Source organism: Neodiprion virginianus, chromosome 1, assembly GCF_021901495.1.
Source record: "Neodiprion virginianus isolate iyNeoVirg1 chromosome 1, iyNeoVirg1.1, whole genome shotgun sequence".
In the NCBI taxonomy this organism is placed as follows: Eukaryota; Metazoa; Arthropoda; class Insecta; order Hymenoptera; family Diprionidae; genus Neodiprion; species Neodiprion virginianus.
In genome coordinates, this window is record NC_060877.1 from 1,345,297 (window position 1) to 1,363,483 (window position 18,187).

At 48.1% G+C, this 18,187-nt stretch overlaps 1 protein-coding gene across 3 annotated transcripts in view; it reads right to left on the reverse strand.

Moving 5' to 3' along the window:
* The window catches only part of LOC124303406 (paired box protein Pax-8), a 79,614-nt gene that overhangs the window by 26,446 nt on the left and 34,981 nt on the right, over positions 1-18,187 (reverse strand). Inside the window, exon 1 of one of the 3 annotated variants that reach the window (XM_046760570.1) lies at positions 9,464-9,801. The exons of 1 other annotated variant lie outside the window; for it this stretch is intronic. In XM_046760570.1, the coding sequence (XP_046616526.1) occupies positions 9,464-9,578 (115 nt within the window). In that variant the 5' untranslated portion in view covers positions 9,579-9,801. Of the gene's footprint in view, positions 1-4,011; positions 4,352-9,463; positions 9,802-18,187 lie in introns of those variants that run through there. One more of the 3 variants, XM_046760580.1, reaches the window with a different exon arrangement.

Consider the following 18,187-nt stretch of genomic DNA (forward strand, 5'->3'; position numbering starts at 1 on the left):
TAGTAATCGGAACTTTTTTGGGTCACCGATAACCAATCCAAGTTCAAACTTCCAAAATTTATCATAGTGGTTCGAAATGAAAAAGATCGTCATATTTTCATGTAATACAGTATCCGAGGGCTTTAAAATCATTAATCACGAATTTGAATTTGTAGTTCAAAGTTCGAATTCGGTATATCATTCTCTTTCTTTCGCCATGAACTTGGAACCTGCAGTGCGAGAATGGAAAGTTCGAAGGCTGGCTCATGACCAGTCTAAATCCGCTTATTCACTGCAGAATTGCAATTTTTGAAACAGCGTCAACGATTGTAACGTACCGAGTGTAACTTGGTCCCGATTCGCTACGGAATGAATTTCAGCGAACCGTCAATTTCATGGCTGCCTTGTCGGAAAACAGCAGCTCGAACAAACTTCTCTCCGAGAGAGAGACGTACGTGGAAAGAAACATCGAGTCGTAATAACACCGTCGACAGAGACCAGGGCACGAGATAATTCTATTAGCCGGAGGGGTGGTTCTTAGGGGTTGTTGTCGCGGGGCGGCTGATCATTTGATCATTGGTGCGCTGGCCCGAAAGCAGGGACATATGTCGTCGAGGCCTTTTCGCGCGTGTTAAGGTGCCTCGCAGCCCTGCCATGCCCGACAGGCGAAAACTTCCATTATAATATTAGGCCACTGGCCGCACCGGGTTATGCGTCAATTTATTGCCGTACCAACGGTATATAATCTCATAACCAACCGCCAGGCTGTCTTTCTATCTTTCTCTCTTATTTTTTCTCTCTCCGTTGGCCACCCGGGGCAGCCAGATGTCGTCTCAATTCGCAGGACCAGAGGCTGCTTTTCATCCGCGCAACTCGGTCGAAGAATCGGTTAGCGTCTTAATTTTCAAAATTAAGAAGATCGAGTAGGTATGCGAACAGAGAACCCGAGGTGATCGGAATCTCAAGCGTTTCCTGTCACGGCGCAGCTTTGCAACGCTCGATAAATTTCCTGCGACGGTTAGCACGGTGGAAAGGAATGAAAAGCGACAAACGTTAACTCTGCGTCGTTGATTTCGAAAGTAGATGAAAAATTTTTCGCCGCAATAGCGAAACGGTGAAAATGAATGAGAATATTTCCAGACCTGGGAATCTAGCTTCGACTAACGCGATATTGTAAAGGGAATACTAATGACGTCTGCAACTTGCAGTGATAAATGACGTCGGTCTCCGAGAAGCGATAAAAACGTTTTCACCCCGCTGCAGAAATAAGAGCAGGGCATGGATGGCTAGGAAGTTGAAGTCTGCGCGTACACGCGTAGATTCCGCGTTTTTTCCACCTCTCATTTTCCCCGATCGATCGGCCGAGAGAATAAAGAAACAATGAGGATATTCGGAGAGAAAGCAGACACATATACGCGTTGCGGCTAAGCGCGGTGAACGGTCGTTATCGAAATCGGACTGCAGCCTGCACGGCTCCCGACTTCCGGTCGCAAATCAATTGCTATCCGCGTTTATGGTTGCGCCCCGCGGCGCGGCATCGGGGCATCGAAATCGCGGTTATACGCAAAAAGCTCCGCTGTGAGATGGACACTCTGGGATTTCCTACGCCGATCGTTCTCTGACCGTCAGCGACCATCGCCTCGCTTCCGATTGCCCCCCCCCCCCCCCCCGCACTTCACCCTCCAGGGTTGACTTCATTTTTCTTCTTCACAATTCATCGCGAAGCACAAAACGAACTCACGCAATATACGTATACATATATATATTATATATACACGGATTATAGATGCGCTGCTATGTAATTGTGATGTTTCGGGCGTGGGTAAAAATATAGAAAGATCATCAAATTGATGGAGCAGAATATCGAGTTTTTAAAGAAGCGAAAGCTCAATTTATAGAATTTAAAATAAATTTTAAAGTAAAAGTATGGAGAAGTAAAAGAAAAGAAAAGACAGAACGTGGAATACCGAACTGTACAATCGTCCGAATTTCTCTCGATGATATAGAATCGTATAAAGATTTGCGATTTTGCTGTTCTACGTTCCGACTTTCTATATTTACAATTCTTTATACTTGGACTTTTCGAATTTTAAAATTGTATGCTCAAGATTTTCGCGTCTATGAAAATTCGATATTCTGATCCTTCTGTCAATCGAAAATTCTAGTTTCTTACCCCAACCTGATATTTTTCTTTTTATTCCGAAAAAGTTTCTCTGTCATATCAAAAAAAAGCCTTCCTGAAGTGAAAATTCAAGATCGAAACGATTTCTGCTTCAACGAGTTAGTATTTCTTTGGTTTCAAGGACTAGACGCATAATTTACACGCAGTATAAAATCGAATCGTATCTATACGTAGGTGTGTGGGTATGAATCCGCATGCAAGGTGAATGCATAATGAAAAGTGGAAGGCACGCGCGTTCACGCAGATCTCAAATCACCGGGGTAAAGGAATACTCATGCGCCGCGACTTGTGTCACCAGAGAAGACGGAGTATCGAATACGGCGGGAATATCCTGGAGGTGATATTCGATACTTTTGTCGCGACGTGTGTGTATAAACCGTATATTCTGTATACTCCGCGTCGTTTCCTGTCGAGATAGATAGCTGGAACTCTGTTATTCCGCTCGCCGATTCACATCGAGATGATAAATCTTGCCGAAAATAATTTGAAATGGAATAAAAATATTTATTACATTAAAACTACGAAACGCGTGAAAAATCCCAAATTCGATAATCAAATTCGTTGACACATCTGGCTTACAGTCGTACTCGAAACATTTCCTTGCGCAACTTTTTGATGTAAAAAAAGATTAATCGTCAATACTTGTTTGCGTGTAAATGTAATTACATCTCACGGTGATAACACGGTAAAAAATCTTTTCAACGAGTGGTCGAAGTGTTCAACAAACAACGTCTTGGACAAAATTCACATCCGTCGGAGTATCGCATCCGCGTGCAAAATATCCGCTACGAAAGAGCTGCCATTTTTCTTACTGTTACAGATTGAAGCTCAGTGTACGAATTTAACAATTTTTTACTGTAATTAAAAAATTTAATCCGCACTGTTGACACGACAAGAAAATGAGAAATATGGAAATAGAATAATATCATATCATGGATAAAACGAGTGTGAGAACGAAATCTCTGACTTTGACTGTAATTTGATTCCTGTTCTTTTTTTTTCTTGTTTTTCCGTTTTGCACTCTCTTGTCTCCAAAGAATAAAATTTCGAATTTTCACAGTTTGCGAATATTCTGTACCAGATTGTTACGTCGTACGTTTCCAAGTACAGAGACCGTCGATCGGCGATGCGACGGCTCGACGACGCGGTCAGAATTTGCGACAGTAAAATATGAATCGCGTGAGTGAACAATATTTGTATTATTATTAACAGCGGTAGTGACGCGCTAAAGATCGCATGAGCTTAAGTAATTCCTCAATTATACTCTTCTGCAATAGAAAATAAAGAAAAAATAATAATCTTTTCCACAGCATTCCCGCTCCTCTATCAAAAATTTGCAACACTTGTATGAATAAAGTTTCGCCGGAGATTATTGTCACAGACAAACAAATTGGTCAACGATTGGCTAGAATCGAATCTGACGTACACAAATAGTATACCATGCAGATCGTTGAGAATAATTATGGAAATTATATAACTTTTTAGACGGTATACAGAGCTCAGGGTGCAAAAAATCGCAAAATCAAAACACGTCACTCGATTCCTTGAAACTAAAATAAAAGGAAGCAGTAAACGTCAACGACGGAGCAAAATTGATAGAACGAAGAAGAAAAATAAAATGCCAACAACCGCTCACACTTATCCTAGAAAACTGTTTCACCGTTGCTACCGCATTTAATTAACAACCGCACGTTTATCACTATGAAGCGAAATTAGCACGACAACGTTCGAAAATCACGCGCGAAGGATGTAAATTTTATCAGGAACCGATCGAGCATTTTACCGACTCGTCGTGAAAAAAATCATGATTCATTAGATTCATTAGACGAGGTAACATCCGTCTCCCTTACAGGTATAATATTCCATCATGTTCTGATTGTATCGATAGGCGGTGCTCAGGTCCATGGCGCCTGTTTCGAGCACCTGGTCGAGCTCCGTTCTTACTCCGGGCTTCTCTCCTCTCCGGTCACTCGGAATCGCCTCCCCCGCACCAATTGTCAAATTTGAAAAGCCCGAGGCCGGTGATCTCGGTTTGGCGCTTACAGACGAAATCCTCGTTGATTTTTCACGGGGACAAACCGTCGTCAAGAAATCCTTTGTCGAGGACCGCGGGTGGCTCTTCGAGACCGCTGCTGCGGCCCGGCGGCCCCTTCATCCCGGGGCCCAGGATACGATTCTCCGACCCCGAGGATGGGAAGGGAATAGAAATAAAATCGAAAACAAATATCGCACAAGATTTCCACGAGTCGCACGGATTTCGTTCGTCCTTTCACGTCCTTTTCACTTCGGCTACTACGTTTCCATTTCGCACCGCTGACCACCTATACCTTTATACACGTCCGAATAATCAACCGGCACCACAACTCCCGACACGCACTGCACTGCCGCGGCCGCGGTTACTCTTTCCCCCGAAAATAAATAAAAAAACAAACAAACAAACAAACAAACTTATAATCCTCCCGCACTGGCGTAATCGCGAAAATCGGGGGCGCGGACGGAGCTGCGAGGCGGCTGCTCGCGGGCAGCGTGGCACGTGTGATTTTGACTTCTAGAAGCCCGCGAGAGAGAGAGCGCGGTGGCTCTCCTCCTCGCTCTCGAACGGCGCTCCGCCCCCAACCCCTAGTCAAGGATCCAGCATCGCGACGCCGGGCACCGATTCGTTCGGTGGCAGCGTCACGTGGCCGAAAGGGGCGGGACGAGCTTCGGGGTTGCTACGACGACGCTCCCGCGACGCTCTCCGCACCACCGAACTATCCGACTCGATTACGACGGGATCGCGGGGCAAAGATTCCGCCAAATAAACGCGACGATTTTGAACTCGGATTCACGTTCGCGCTTCGGGCTGTTGTTACCGTACGAAAACAATATCGATTATTCCCCTTGGCTAATTCCCGCGTGCCCACGTGGGAATGCTCTTCGTTCCGTATACGTGACGATACGCATGTTTATGGATTTTGCGCGCTTTTAAAAAAGGGGATCGAACGTGCATGCACTCTCCTTGTTTTCTCAAATGACATTGGAGAAATGACTCGCAGCGGAAAATTGCAGGCTTTGCGTATCGAAGTTGGAGTACCTGGGAATTCAAAGTCTGTAGAAGTTGAAAAAATTCTATCATTCGTAACCGACATATCCTGTGAGTAATGGATTTAATATAATGAGTAACTCGTAAGTTTTCCAAAGTAAAAGTAAAAATAATCCCAGACTCGCCTGAGTCTAGGTCTTTAGGATCGGCTTCTGTATTGAAAAAATACCAAATTAAATTGAAACCTTTTACAAAATGAAAAACATTCAATATTGAACCAACAATAAAAATCATACAAGACAAAATTTTCAAAAATACACTTCATCCAACATATATTTCTCGTTCTACCCGTAAGCCAAAAAATGATGTGACCGTTCGAACGACTGCAAAAAAATGCGCTAATAAAATTAGCTCCAAGAAGACGATATGCCAAAACCCCGAAGTACAGATATACCAAGAGTCTCGCAGTATCAAATTTTTTCAAAAAGTTCGAACGGTGAGTTTTCCGTGAGACTCGCCGTGCAGTTAGAAGCTTACGCGTATAGAATTGAGCAGCGAGTTTTACAAAAAAAAAATTCCCAGTGTATTCAAAATCCGCAATATATATAAGTATATATTTTTCAGTCTACAGGATCATGTTTTTTGATGACAATCTGCGAAATACTGAACATCGCGTCTCCTAGCCTATGAGGCATAATACCGAAGGTGGATCGGCTCGCTCGGGGGTCGACGAGGAGAGGGGAGGAGAGGAGAGGAGAGATCACCCCGATCGGCCGGAAGGTGCGGTCAGCCTCTGTGGGATCGCCACCGAGCCGCGAATCTCACACGGACCGGCTTACGTTCGAGTGTGACACCCCCGCAACCCGGCGCCCTCTTTCACTCATTCTTTACAGCCGCGCTCTATACTTAAACACCTACTCGGCATCCAGTAGGTGTACGGAATTAGTTTCGCGTTGTCACCAGACACTCGACGGCCACGAGGCGACAGGTGCAGCCTGCATTCGTCGTCGTGGTGCTCGTTGTGCGTCTTGTATATTACACGTCTTTCCGTCCTCCTGCGCCGCCGCAACGTTAAGGAATCGCGACACCTTTATGTAAGGGCGCGATGCTGACACGTTCGCGTGTTGATGTCCCGCGTTACATACCCTCTACCTTCGCCGTGCGGATTGACCGGTGTTTCCGTACGGGCACGTATGGAACGCAGATAATGTGTCACCGGCACCGTAGCGTGACGTCAGGCAAAAGGGACGAAAAATCATAAGCAACAACTAGATTTTAGCGAGCATCGAGATTTGAGGATCGTAACGGAGGTGCCTGATAATTGTACAACACGTAGGGATGGTAGTTTTTTTCAAAAATAATTTGTGCAGATAATTAATTCGTAGTGATAGCGATGAGTGGAAAGGTTAAAGGTATCTCTGTTCGAACAAGAAGATAAAAATTTTCACCTTATCCCTTTTCCAAATGGGAAATACTCGTTACAGTTTACAAAGTGTATATTATTGTTACTGTATGGTACACGGTTTAACGTCGCTCCTTTCTTTGTATTTCCAAGTTTCATCAAATTGTGTAATTTGAGCATGATAAAATTTCAAGCAAATTGCAACGAAAAATACAATTCCCCTTGAAAAAAAAAATAAAAATAATCTCTCATCGCTAGAATAACGACGATAGTAACAACGACAAGCCCAACCATACTAGCCTAGAAAACTGATAACGAAAGTAAAATATCCGGTAAGAACTTCCAGCCTACCGCAGGCGGCTGCGGAATATCGGCAGGGGCATCGTTTGTCACAATTCCGTTTATAATCCGGTTATAAAAGGAGCGAGATTCTCAGTTTGGCATATAATTTGCGGAAACGAACGAGGAGCTCAGTCCCCGTTGACGTGCAATATGTCCGTAACATGATTGCACCGAGGAGCAGCGGGTGCAGCAGGGCTGAAGAAGGTCGCTCGGGTGCATGCAGGGTTATCTCCGCAGCTCGTAGAGAAACACGCGAATCGGGGTGCCGGGGGTCGAGGTTGGGGTGGGGGGGGGGGGGGGCAGAAAGGGGGCAGCGCCAGATGCAGATGAGCCGGCCCGCCGCGGGGTGCATCGATCACGAGTGCACCGGGACACGTAATCAGTGCACGTCCGGGTCTCGGGGGTGGTTCCCGTCCTCCTCGTGATCTCCGCCGAGTCCTCGCAGCATCAATCATGTCATTTTTTGTTTTATTCTACTTTTTGCCAGGGTTTGCGTCGGAGTAGGTACTACCGACGATTTTCAAATTTAGATTTTCTTCTCGCTGCGTATCGTTGCAAGCGCATTCAAAGGGCTGAGAATTGTTTTTTAACGCCATGTAAAAAAGGGCGCACGCTAGATGAAGGAAGAAAAATCTACAATCGGTGCAATGTATTATATCAAGAGACGGAGAGAGAGAGAGAGAGAGAGAGAGAGAGAGAGAACGAGCAATTTATTTTTGCAGTATCAAGTCGGATGTGTCTAACTAGTTTGCGATCCTGGGTTTCGTAGAGGATAGGGGGCCGGCAGGGGCACGAGGAAATAAGAGGCCTTTTCCCAAGATTAACGATACTTTAGTGCTGTTTTAAAGAGGCCAGAGTCCCTCCCTCCCCCCTCCCCCCTTCCCACCATCCAACCTTCTTTCTCGTTCTCCTTCTTCGTTTCTTCCTGCTTTTCCGAGTCCCGCGAATCTCTTACATACATATATACATGTACACCTATACAACCTGTACAGTGTGCAAACGTATATATTTGTACACGGATACAACCGTTGGCGAAGTTGTGTGCACGGGTTGCTCTCTGCGGGATAAACCCTATTTCGTTATTTCATACACCCCCGCTGCCGCCGCTGAGTTCCCCGTTCCTCGCAAGAGAAGAAGAAGAAGAAGAAGAAGGAGAAGAAGAAGAAGAAGCAAAAGTAGAAGCGGGAGGAAAAAGAGAAGCACGGCAATCGTCGAGAGTTGAGAGCAGGGCATTTTATGATGACTACAGAAGTGGTCGCGGGATATCGCTCGACCCGGACCATCGCGGTACGTACAGCAGTCTTGGTGCCGGTGTCTGCAGGGGTGGGGTTCCAAGAAAAGGAAACTTCCCCCGTGGCGGCGGTTGAGAGAGAGAGGAAGGGACGAGAGGGTGGATGTTCGGTTAGGGGGGGCTGGGAGTTCGCCCGGGGAGAAAGAGAGGGACTTGAATTGATTGCTTTCATTACGCAAAAAAAGTCTCCCCTTACTTGACTCGGTATTTTTAACTTCGCGGCTCCCGACGTGGCGGTGGCGGCGGATAAGTAAGTGCGCTATTTACATCAGGGATCTCGATAAGTTATCGCTTGTCGACGTTACGTGTACGTGTAGGCTATATGTATACCTCTGCTACACCTGAATATTGAATATCAACACACGGGGATATTCGGAGTCCCTAATTAACCCACGCAATCGTCAAACCGTACGATGCCGCGCGATTTATTCTCTACGGGAGTCCGAAACAATGAGCCATTAGCTGTCCATTATCCCTCGTGCACAGAGCAACGCGGAGTGATCATTTGCGCCAGGGAAAGAAGAGATTGAAAAAAAAAAAAAAAAACTCGACGATGCGATGTATCGGGGTTTCGGTTTGACGGTGCGCCCCGCGGGAAATGCTAAATGTCAAACACACCCCCGGAGTTCTTACCCGGGGGACGTAAAGGGCACGAGATCGTAATATTATTAGGCTCTATCCATCACGAGCTTATTTATGCCGAATAAGCTCTCACGTATATTACACGTATACACACGCATACCTGCACCTCCGGGCCTTGGCGAAACGAACGGCGGAAGGTGACGACTTGTGGTATTATTTCTCATTCCATTTTCCCTCTATTCATCCAAATTATAGTCAAAGTAAACAGTCAAAGTTTACCCGAGGCTTTGTCGCCCCGCAAACAGTACACAGCGCAAACGTAAACTCGCCGTTGCCTCTTGTCACTGTTCGGCCTTTCGGTAATATCGAAGCATTGTACACACGCCGTATGTTTCTCGCTTTACGTGACACGCGTCGTCTCTCCTCTGAGGATATATATTATCCCCCCCCCCCCCCCGCCCCTCCTTAACTTCGCGCGTAAACCAATCGACCTGAGAGTTTCGTTGGTCGGACGGTATCTTTTCCCACAACCTTTTCCTACGAGGGAAGAAAAAAATCTCTACCTGCGCAGAATCGCAACGACGAAAATCTACGGGAGGGGGAGGGGGTGGATAAAATTGCAAAGATAAACTTATCGTACAAACCGTAACCACAACCACTTACTCAAGAGGAATATTTGCTCGTTTCCTACGTAGAATTCATTGGGTTCCTGGGACTGTTTCTGCCAGCTCTGATCATCGCCCCAGCAGCTGTTCGCGTGCCGAATGGCCACTGACATATCGTTAAGGATCACCTTTTAATCGCAGCCGCCGATACAGAACCCCACTAAATTCACTCGTTTAGTCGTTAACGTAACCGCGGAGACCGATTAACGAGCCGCTAAATAAACTCCGTACACATCCCTCGCTCACCGCACACGCAAGTGATTTTTTTTACCACCAACAAGTGTCCCGATTCTGTGCGCGTGTAACACGGCTTGGCAGGTACTCGTAAATCGCTCGTCCCGTCGCGGTACTTGGCTCATGACTGAGGCTTGGACAGGTGTCCTCCCCTCTCCCCCCCCCCTCTCTCTCTCTCTCTCACTCAAATCCTCTTACTCCCGAGGCTCAAAGTTTGTTTTGATTTCACTCAGATTCCATGCCCTTCGGATCGCCGAGTCAAATGTCGGTGAGCGGGTAAATCGCGTAACCGGAATGAATGAACGCCGATGACGTTACGATTCAACGACGTTTCTCCGTTTGAATGACGAGTCTTCCTCTGCGGTTGGATAAAATATTCTTTTCGGCATGGATGACGGAATAATTGAAGGATCGCTGGCTCGAGGTTATCGACTTTTCCCCCCGTAAAAACAACGCGTAAGTATAGTAACAACCCCTGTATTCCGGCGATGCTAGGGTATTAAGGGTTGGCTGGCTCGAGTGGATTGTCGCTGCGGTGTCGCCGGCTCGTTTTGGCCGCGCCGCGCCGCGACTCGCCGCGCGGCTGCTGCGGCACGTGCCGGCGCGTGGCTGAAGGGGGTGCTGCTTATGATCTATGCCCCGTCACCGTGCCCATATATATGGAAATAGTTGCTTCGTCGTCCAAAAATACCCCCTTTAACGTCTTGCGGCGACGTGAAAGTTTCATTGAGTTTCCCCGAAGAGTCAGGGGGGCTCGGTGTGTGCTTGTGTGTGCCGGAGCCTTTTAAAAATCCGCTCCGCACTAGCTGCACTCTTCGCCTCGAACTGAATGCCTCCGAGAGAGAGAGAGAGAGAAGCGGTGACGGGGTGAAGGAGAAAACGGATCGGACTCTCTTTGTGCGGGTTTTTCGCTCGGGCCGACCTCGATCAATCGTGAAAACGGCGAAGAGAATTCTGGCGATTTTTTAGTAATGACGGTTCGGAAGCTTGACAAGACATGGGAATTATAGACTCGTGTAACGTCGCATTGTTTTAGTATGTCGCGTCGGTCTTGAAGGTGGCGATGTAATCTCGAAAATAAGGAAGGACGGACGGAAGGAAGGAAGGAAGGAAGGAAGGATGGAAGGAGCGAAGGTCCTTCGAGATTCCAGCGCGCCCGGGGTGCGGTACATATTTCACGCTCGGTGGTTTCATCTCGCGGAGAGAGAGACAATCTGAACCAGGATGGATACATCATCGCCGTGACGCGGCGTATAATAACCGGTGGTCCGCCACCGCCGCTGCCGCCGTCGACGTCGACGACGACGGGCGAGAAAAATCCTCCTTATTTATCCATATCGTTGTCGTTGCGTGCGTCGGGGGGCCGAGGAGACCGGCGTCGCGGCGAGAAATCGCGGAAATCGAACATCGCGAGGCCTACGCGACGCCGGTAATGTATTCTGGGTAAGGAGGTGACGGTTGGAATAAGAGCCGGCGAAGAACAAGAAGAGGCGGAGGCTGAGGAGCTATTTGTCGCGTGACAAACGAGCCTCGAGCGACGCCGGGCGTCGTGGGTGGCTCGGCGCTACGCGGCATCGGGATCGACGGGCACCTCGCGGTCCCGAGGAGGAGGACGAGTCGAGGAACCGAACCCAGAGACCCGTGTCGACGGCTCGCGGGAGCCGGAGGAGAAATCAAAGAGCTGCATCGGCCCGCACACGTGACTCTCCGATCACTCATTTCGGTAGTTTCAACCTCGTTCCTCCCCCTCCTACACCCTACGCGGCTCTGAGTTGCAACACCGTCCCCGTATGCCCGATGTGTGGGTGAATACAGGGTGGCCAGAAAAAGGACGGGAACGATTTGAAACGTGAATAAAAAGCGAACGCGTTGCCCGATTTTCGAAAACTTTCTTTTCCTCAAGTCTGGAAGAATGGATCTTTCATGTCGCGTTTTAATATCCGAAATATCTTTATTCGCTGCTGGGATAGATGCTCTTCGAAACCCGGTTTTGTAAAAAGTCGATCTTAAATTACGATTTAAGGAATAATTTATTTTAGTTTAATTGATTACAAAAAAAAAAAAAAATATATACAACACTGTGCCTTTTATTTATTTCGTTGATTCTTAATATTTCAAAGTTTTCCGATAATTCATATTACCAACGTGTTTCCTCTTTTTACGGTTTACCGAATTTCAAACAATTCGAAAATACCGAATTAACGGTTTTTCCTCAGCATGAACCTTACGATAATGTTACTAACTGCAATACGATTGCCAGAATTCTTCTTCGCCATGATGCAATATCTCGTGCATTGAAGGGTAAGAGAACAAGCCATGTGACCTCAACTTCCACGAGTGTGTGAAGAATTCTATCCCGCAACTGAAAATGTGACGCTCTAGGTAATTCGCAAATATCAACAAAGTCAGTCGCAACACCATCTTGAAAATTCTAAAATGTTCGTTATAACTGCCTGGTGGTTGGTCGTTGACCGAATCAATTTTGGTGAACTTCTCGACATCATACAGTCGACTTTCTGGAGAATGTCCTGAAAACGGAAATTTAACTTTGAAGCGTGGGTTTTGATTCTAATTTTACAAGAAACGTTTCACGTTATGTGAATAAAATTTCTGAGAATTTACAATATGCCGGAATTAATCTTCGAATCACAATTTCAGAAGGAAATTGAATTGAACATTCTTTAATGCTAATTTTTGTCAGTATCAGTTTTCGAGAAAACAAAAATAGGTTTTCGAAAATCGTTCAATACGTTTGGATTTTATTCACGTTTCGAGTCGTTACCTATTTTTTTTTATTCAAGCCCACCCTGTACATGTGTACGCATGTATGCTCAGCGTCGGATGCGTGCTTCTCGTTTCCTGGGAGCTTTTTAAACGAGCCCGGACTCATGGACCGCGAAGAGTGACACATTGCACCTCGTTTCGGTGCGGGACAATATTTATCAAAAATGAATTATCGCGCGAGTGGCGTTGCAACGCACGTAGGTGCAGCATTGCTTTATATAGCTCTGCTGCACGTATCACGGGATACAAATGCCGTTATGTCGCGTTTTCAAAAACAGCTTGTGTGAAAAAATGCTCTGCAGCTCAACCGATGCACTTCTCAAGTTCATAAACGGACTATTTTAAGCCACCTTTTTTTCTATAACAGCATGTGGTTTGCCTGCAGCGAAAAATATAAACAAATTCTTCATTCAGCGAGTAACGATCGACAATTTTCAGTTTTGCGACTGTAAGCAGATAATCTAGTAGGTAGGTATTTTTCGATACAGTCACTCGTGACATATTTTGACACGACTTTTGCAATAGTAAATTTGACGTAGAGAGATCGTTGCTGTAAGTATTAGAAATTTTAGTATTGACAGGAATAACAGTCATTCTATACTGTGTAAGTTAATTGAGCCACGTTTTACTGTAATCGCGATACAGTTTGAAACTATTTCGCCATAATCTCTCGCAAGAGTAGCAAAGTGAGATCCCTCTTATCGTCGGTATGCCTTTCGAGTAAATAAAAAAGACCATCAGAGACCACCTTTGATTCACTCTTGTCTTTCTATTCATATTTCATCCCAGGTACCCACCACATTCGCGTATATCTCCCCAATACAGTTTTCTATGACACAGTGCAGGAATAGGTCGTACAAAGCGCGGTTGTATAGACGGATTCCATCCGCAGGGCGATGCGAAAATGCATTTCGGTGAGCCCAAACGGGCGGCGGCACGAGGGTTGGGGGGTGGGTACGGTGCTCTTGGATTTCGATGTGACCGGGAAACACATAATGTCTAATGGGGGTGATTGTGCTCGCCTTCCGTGACGGATCAATCTGCCACCCCCGGCCGCACCAAGCCCTGTCCCTCCCTCCCACCCTCTCACTCTCGGCAGCCACCCCTACAGGACGGCCGACAACTGAGCCGAAACCCAGGCGCGAACTCGAGCGAACAACGATCGTATACAACGATTTTATACGTTAATACAGATCGGGCCAGTGATCGCGAAGGCTGAGGAAGGACCAGAAGTGGCGCACGCGTAAACGCGTTCAAGGACTGTTATTATATCGTCGAATTATTATTAAGCGTCGTCGAGCGCCGATTTTCACCGGATTACACGGGGGCGAAACTGCGGGCTGGTTCTGAGCCCCGCTCTCAATTCCGTGGAGATTTATTGCCCCAAATTTTTGATTACACCGCACCCGGCGGTAGCCGTTATAATCCCGCCGTTGGCTTAACCGCTTGATTCAGTCTAATCGCCTCGCGTCCCTCCGCACGTTTTCGACTCTCCAATTTGATCCCTTCGAGTCCCCTCTCCCCCGCAAAAAAAAATCTCGTCCGAGCAATTATGCAGAATCCCGTTCCGCTGATCGGCCGATCGGTTTGCGCGGGTTACATGTTATAATCGCAGGCGAGAAAAGAGTGGCAAATTTTTTGTAGAAATATTTTTATGTGCGGTAGCGTAAAAAATTCGTCGAGCCGGACTCTTCGTTTAAATCTTACCGCACTGAAATTTCCCCCCATGAATATATGAATAACAGGAAACACCGAGACGGTCATTCTGGTCGTCTGTGTGTGTAGAGACGGTGGATGGCGAATGATTACCCGAGGCCAGACAAATAAAGAAGCAATAAAGCGTGTGTCATAAACGACTGGAAGATTTATGCGAGTGTGAATATTTCTCTATTTCTGTTTCCTTAAGTTATATTAATTATCATTAATGTTTGTTTCTGTTTTATTTTTTTTGTTATTCTTTCTTCCTTCTCTCTCTCTCTCTCTCTGTCGTATTTGTCCGGTCAATAAATTAACGAGAACTCGTATAACAATAAATTGCGTTAGCGATATCGTGCGAGAGCCGAAGGGAACTATAACGCGTTAAACGGTCATGTGTGCGGTATTACAGTACCAGTTCGAAAGACGTAGCGGTTGACATCCTTGCTCAATGAACGAGGCATCGGGAGAGAAAGAGAGAAGAGAGGAAGAGGGAGAAGGAGAGCGGGAGAGCGAGCGAGAGAGACGGGAGATCCCGAGGCACTTCCGTCGTGTGGCGTTAGGTGGCAGCAGATATTCGTCAAAAGTAGAAGCAGCCGTGTACCGTGGATATTGTCCGACTTTGTCGGAAACGTAGATTCTCGTTACCCGAGTCACGAGGCACTCTCACTCTTGTACCAACAAAAATTCACCCGATTATCATGAACCTGCCGCCATTGCTGCAAATTTTATCGCCCACGCAACGAATCTGGACCATAGAAGCTTAGTTTGAATTTTCGTCAATACATGGTTTGCGGATTTTGCATTCAACGAGAAAATAACAGCAACGAAATCATGCTTCTGGCAACAATTGTCATAGTTTGTACGGTCGGAAAATAATCAAGAAGCCTCGAATCGGCTCAAAGAGTACCGATGCAAGCCAAGTTTATAAATATGCCGGAAGCCGCGAAGCTTACGGTAACTCTGCAGAGTTAATAGTTTCGCCGCAATACCAACTCCGCTGCAGGCTTCTACTTTTCGTGACTGAAGCGCAAGACGCGTTAACGGAAAGGAGAAGTGCGTAAACGTTGGAAGTGGTCTCAATTTTTTTTGCCCAGATACGCGCGGAACAATTTAGCGAATGATCACCGGAAGAGAGGTAGGATAAAAAGAGCTGAATAGCGTAGAGAATGAGAGAATGAAAATCATAACGCGGCAACGGAACGAGGCGAAGTGTCTTTATAAGGAGTCGAAGCGACGTCGAGATGCAGTCGTTGAATGTTGAATGGTGCACGGCATGCGGTGGGCACAACATCGCAGTCTCTTATACGCATAGCTCGAGTCGAAGCCGTTCTTGGCGCAGAGCAGCGCAGCAGAAAGTGCATTAGGTAAGGCGGTGATTATCTCGTTGTGTAGTACAGCGTTCGCCGCATTAGCATTACTATCAGTCGAAACCTCTCCCTGAGCGCTAAGGCAACGCATGCCGCATTACGCAACTCCCGCGCTCGACACACACACAGGCGTTACAAAACACCGAGCAACTCCCCAGCGTGCGGTAGGCAGGTACCCGAGTTATGAGTTTTGTCGAGACATTCCTCGCTGAATTACACGAGCTTTCGTCGCAAGCCGCGAATACGCGCGTTGTCCTTAGGGAGCACGGAATCCGATCAGCTTCGTGCGGTGTCTCTTTCACTCCGAGCGAGGCCGCGGGGACCAGGACCAGGATCAAAAACTGCACGCGCGAAGCGGCCGCACGAATCCAGCGGCGATAAGTGACCGGGAGCGAAAAGCGCGCGTCCCTCATCGGGCACTTTGGCACTCTTTAGCGGAGTCTTGCGGTTGGGCGGATACCGATAATTGGGTTCCTCGAGGTCGGGCGAGTGTGCGGTACGCGCAGAGCGGCACCCCCAGCTTTGAAATCGAGTTCGGCAGCTTCCGTTGATCCGCAAGCTCACCGTCAGACCGCAAGAGCGCGGCGCCGACCGCAAAAGCTCGCGACTCGTTGTCGAAATCCTTGCGGACGAGCGTATCGGCGCGCAGGTATAAGCCGCGTGGTAAAATCGGACAATTTTAATTTCGGACGGACCGCCTGACGTCATGTCAGCGAGACGACCGGATCACCGGGGTGAGTCATTCGGTCGGAATAGCATCGCGGCAGCTCCGCTGGATGCCGGGACAGAGCGACTCGCAGCCGGCCTCGCAAATCGTTTCCTGCCGGCTTCTGCCATCGAGGCAATTACCGCAGGTAGGATACGCGTGTCTGTGAATCACGGGCGTGCGTTAACGCTCACACCGACTCGTTCTGTACGTACAAACTCACGCTTTCGGTCGAGCCTAACCTGCCTTTGTGGTCGACCGAGGCCTCGTCGTCAGACGCCGATGATAAACTCCCGGGCGCGCCTCTCCCTCAAGGCTCGTCAAAATACAGACAGAAGTCGTGTGTCTCGATCGTCATCGTCATCGTCGGCCGCGTCCGCCGGCACAGCGGCCAAAATAAACTTTCCCCAGAGTTTCGAGGACGAGGATTAATTAACGCGATTTTAATGATAATTGCCATCGACGTTGCGGGTACGCAATCGAGCTACGCGCCGATGAATATTATACTCCTCCCGCCATGCATATTACACTCGTCGCTTTCTTTCGCACTTTCCGGCCGCCTGTCTGGTTTGTTTTCACCCGCAGCTCTCGTAACCCGCGATGAAAACGAAACTCGTCTACGCGGGAGTGAAAAAGCCAAGGCACGAGGCTCGGGATCCTCGAGATCCACGCCGATAAATCATCCCGACTGCACGGCTCTCGGTTAAAAAGCTGCAGCACGCCTCGCCCTGGGACGCGATTTTACAAGCTCGCAGCGGATGCGCCGACCCGCGGCGATGCCGAGTCGGCCGGAAGTCGCCGGCTCTCCCCGTGAGAATCGGTTATCTAATTTTCGGATTGCGGAGGAGGAAAGTTCGGGCGACCGAGCGCCGGGGTGCCGCCGTTGGAAGTTTGGTCCTCGTTGCGGCGACCGAGCGCTTCGACCGTTTTTCTGTCAATCTCCCGTGATCCCTGTAATTTCCTGTCTAGAGAACCGCGCTGCGGCTTAATGTTCCATTGTCTCAGCACGCTCCCGCCCGCCGTGCACACCGTACACCGTACCTTTGCACCCTCCGCTTCGGAGCCTTCCGAGGAAACCGAGGAGGAACGCTGCACTACCTCCCCCTTTGACTCCCACTATTTTAACTACGCGCCGCCGCCAGAGATTCTCAGTCGAGCGTTGTTCCCAGTCGTTCTCATTTTTTTATCAAGGCAATTTTTATTTTTTCATTCCTTCATCTTCTCTCTTGCTCGTTCCAGGGAGGTTCAACGATTCACAGGCGAGACCGCATCTGGATCAATTCCAGAATGGCATTGTGCAGGGAGTTCAGCGCACACGGGTTAACCGGTCGGCTTTGTGTTGCGACGGGAGAATAGAGAAAAAAAAAAAAACGAGCAAAGCGGTAGGAACATTAACGCCGCTAGAGAACGTTTCCAGGAACGGCGTAGGGAGTAAAATTCAAATTTCTGTCACGGTAGATGAAAGGAGCGGGCCGATCTGGCTCGCGTCGATCGCGGGATCCGAATTACCGGGAGCCCTGGTCTAATCTAATAACGAGGCGCGAGTTGAGTGGAGTTGAAACCCATGAAAGCGGACCGCGGTTGCGGGCGTAATTGCCTCGAATCCAGGACTCGTCCTGCGGGGCGACTCGGAGGGCAAAAAACGGGCCTAGGTACTCAGGGCTCGCCGCCAGAAATCCGAGAGAGAGCCGCGATCCGTATGGCATTGCGGCTCTCGGAGATCGGTCGCACGATAGAGCCGGTCAAGGACGCGGACTTCGTTCCCAGAGCGGGTCGTCTTCGCGTTTTCGCACCTTCGGTGAAAAACCATAGCCGTGGAGCCATTAGGTACCGGAGCCGGTTCGCTATTCTCACGCCGGCCGCGGCGCGTCGGGGCTAATTTCGTTTTTTATCCGACACCCTCGGGCTCCGGGGGTCGAAGGTTCGACTTCGA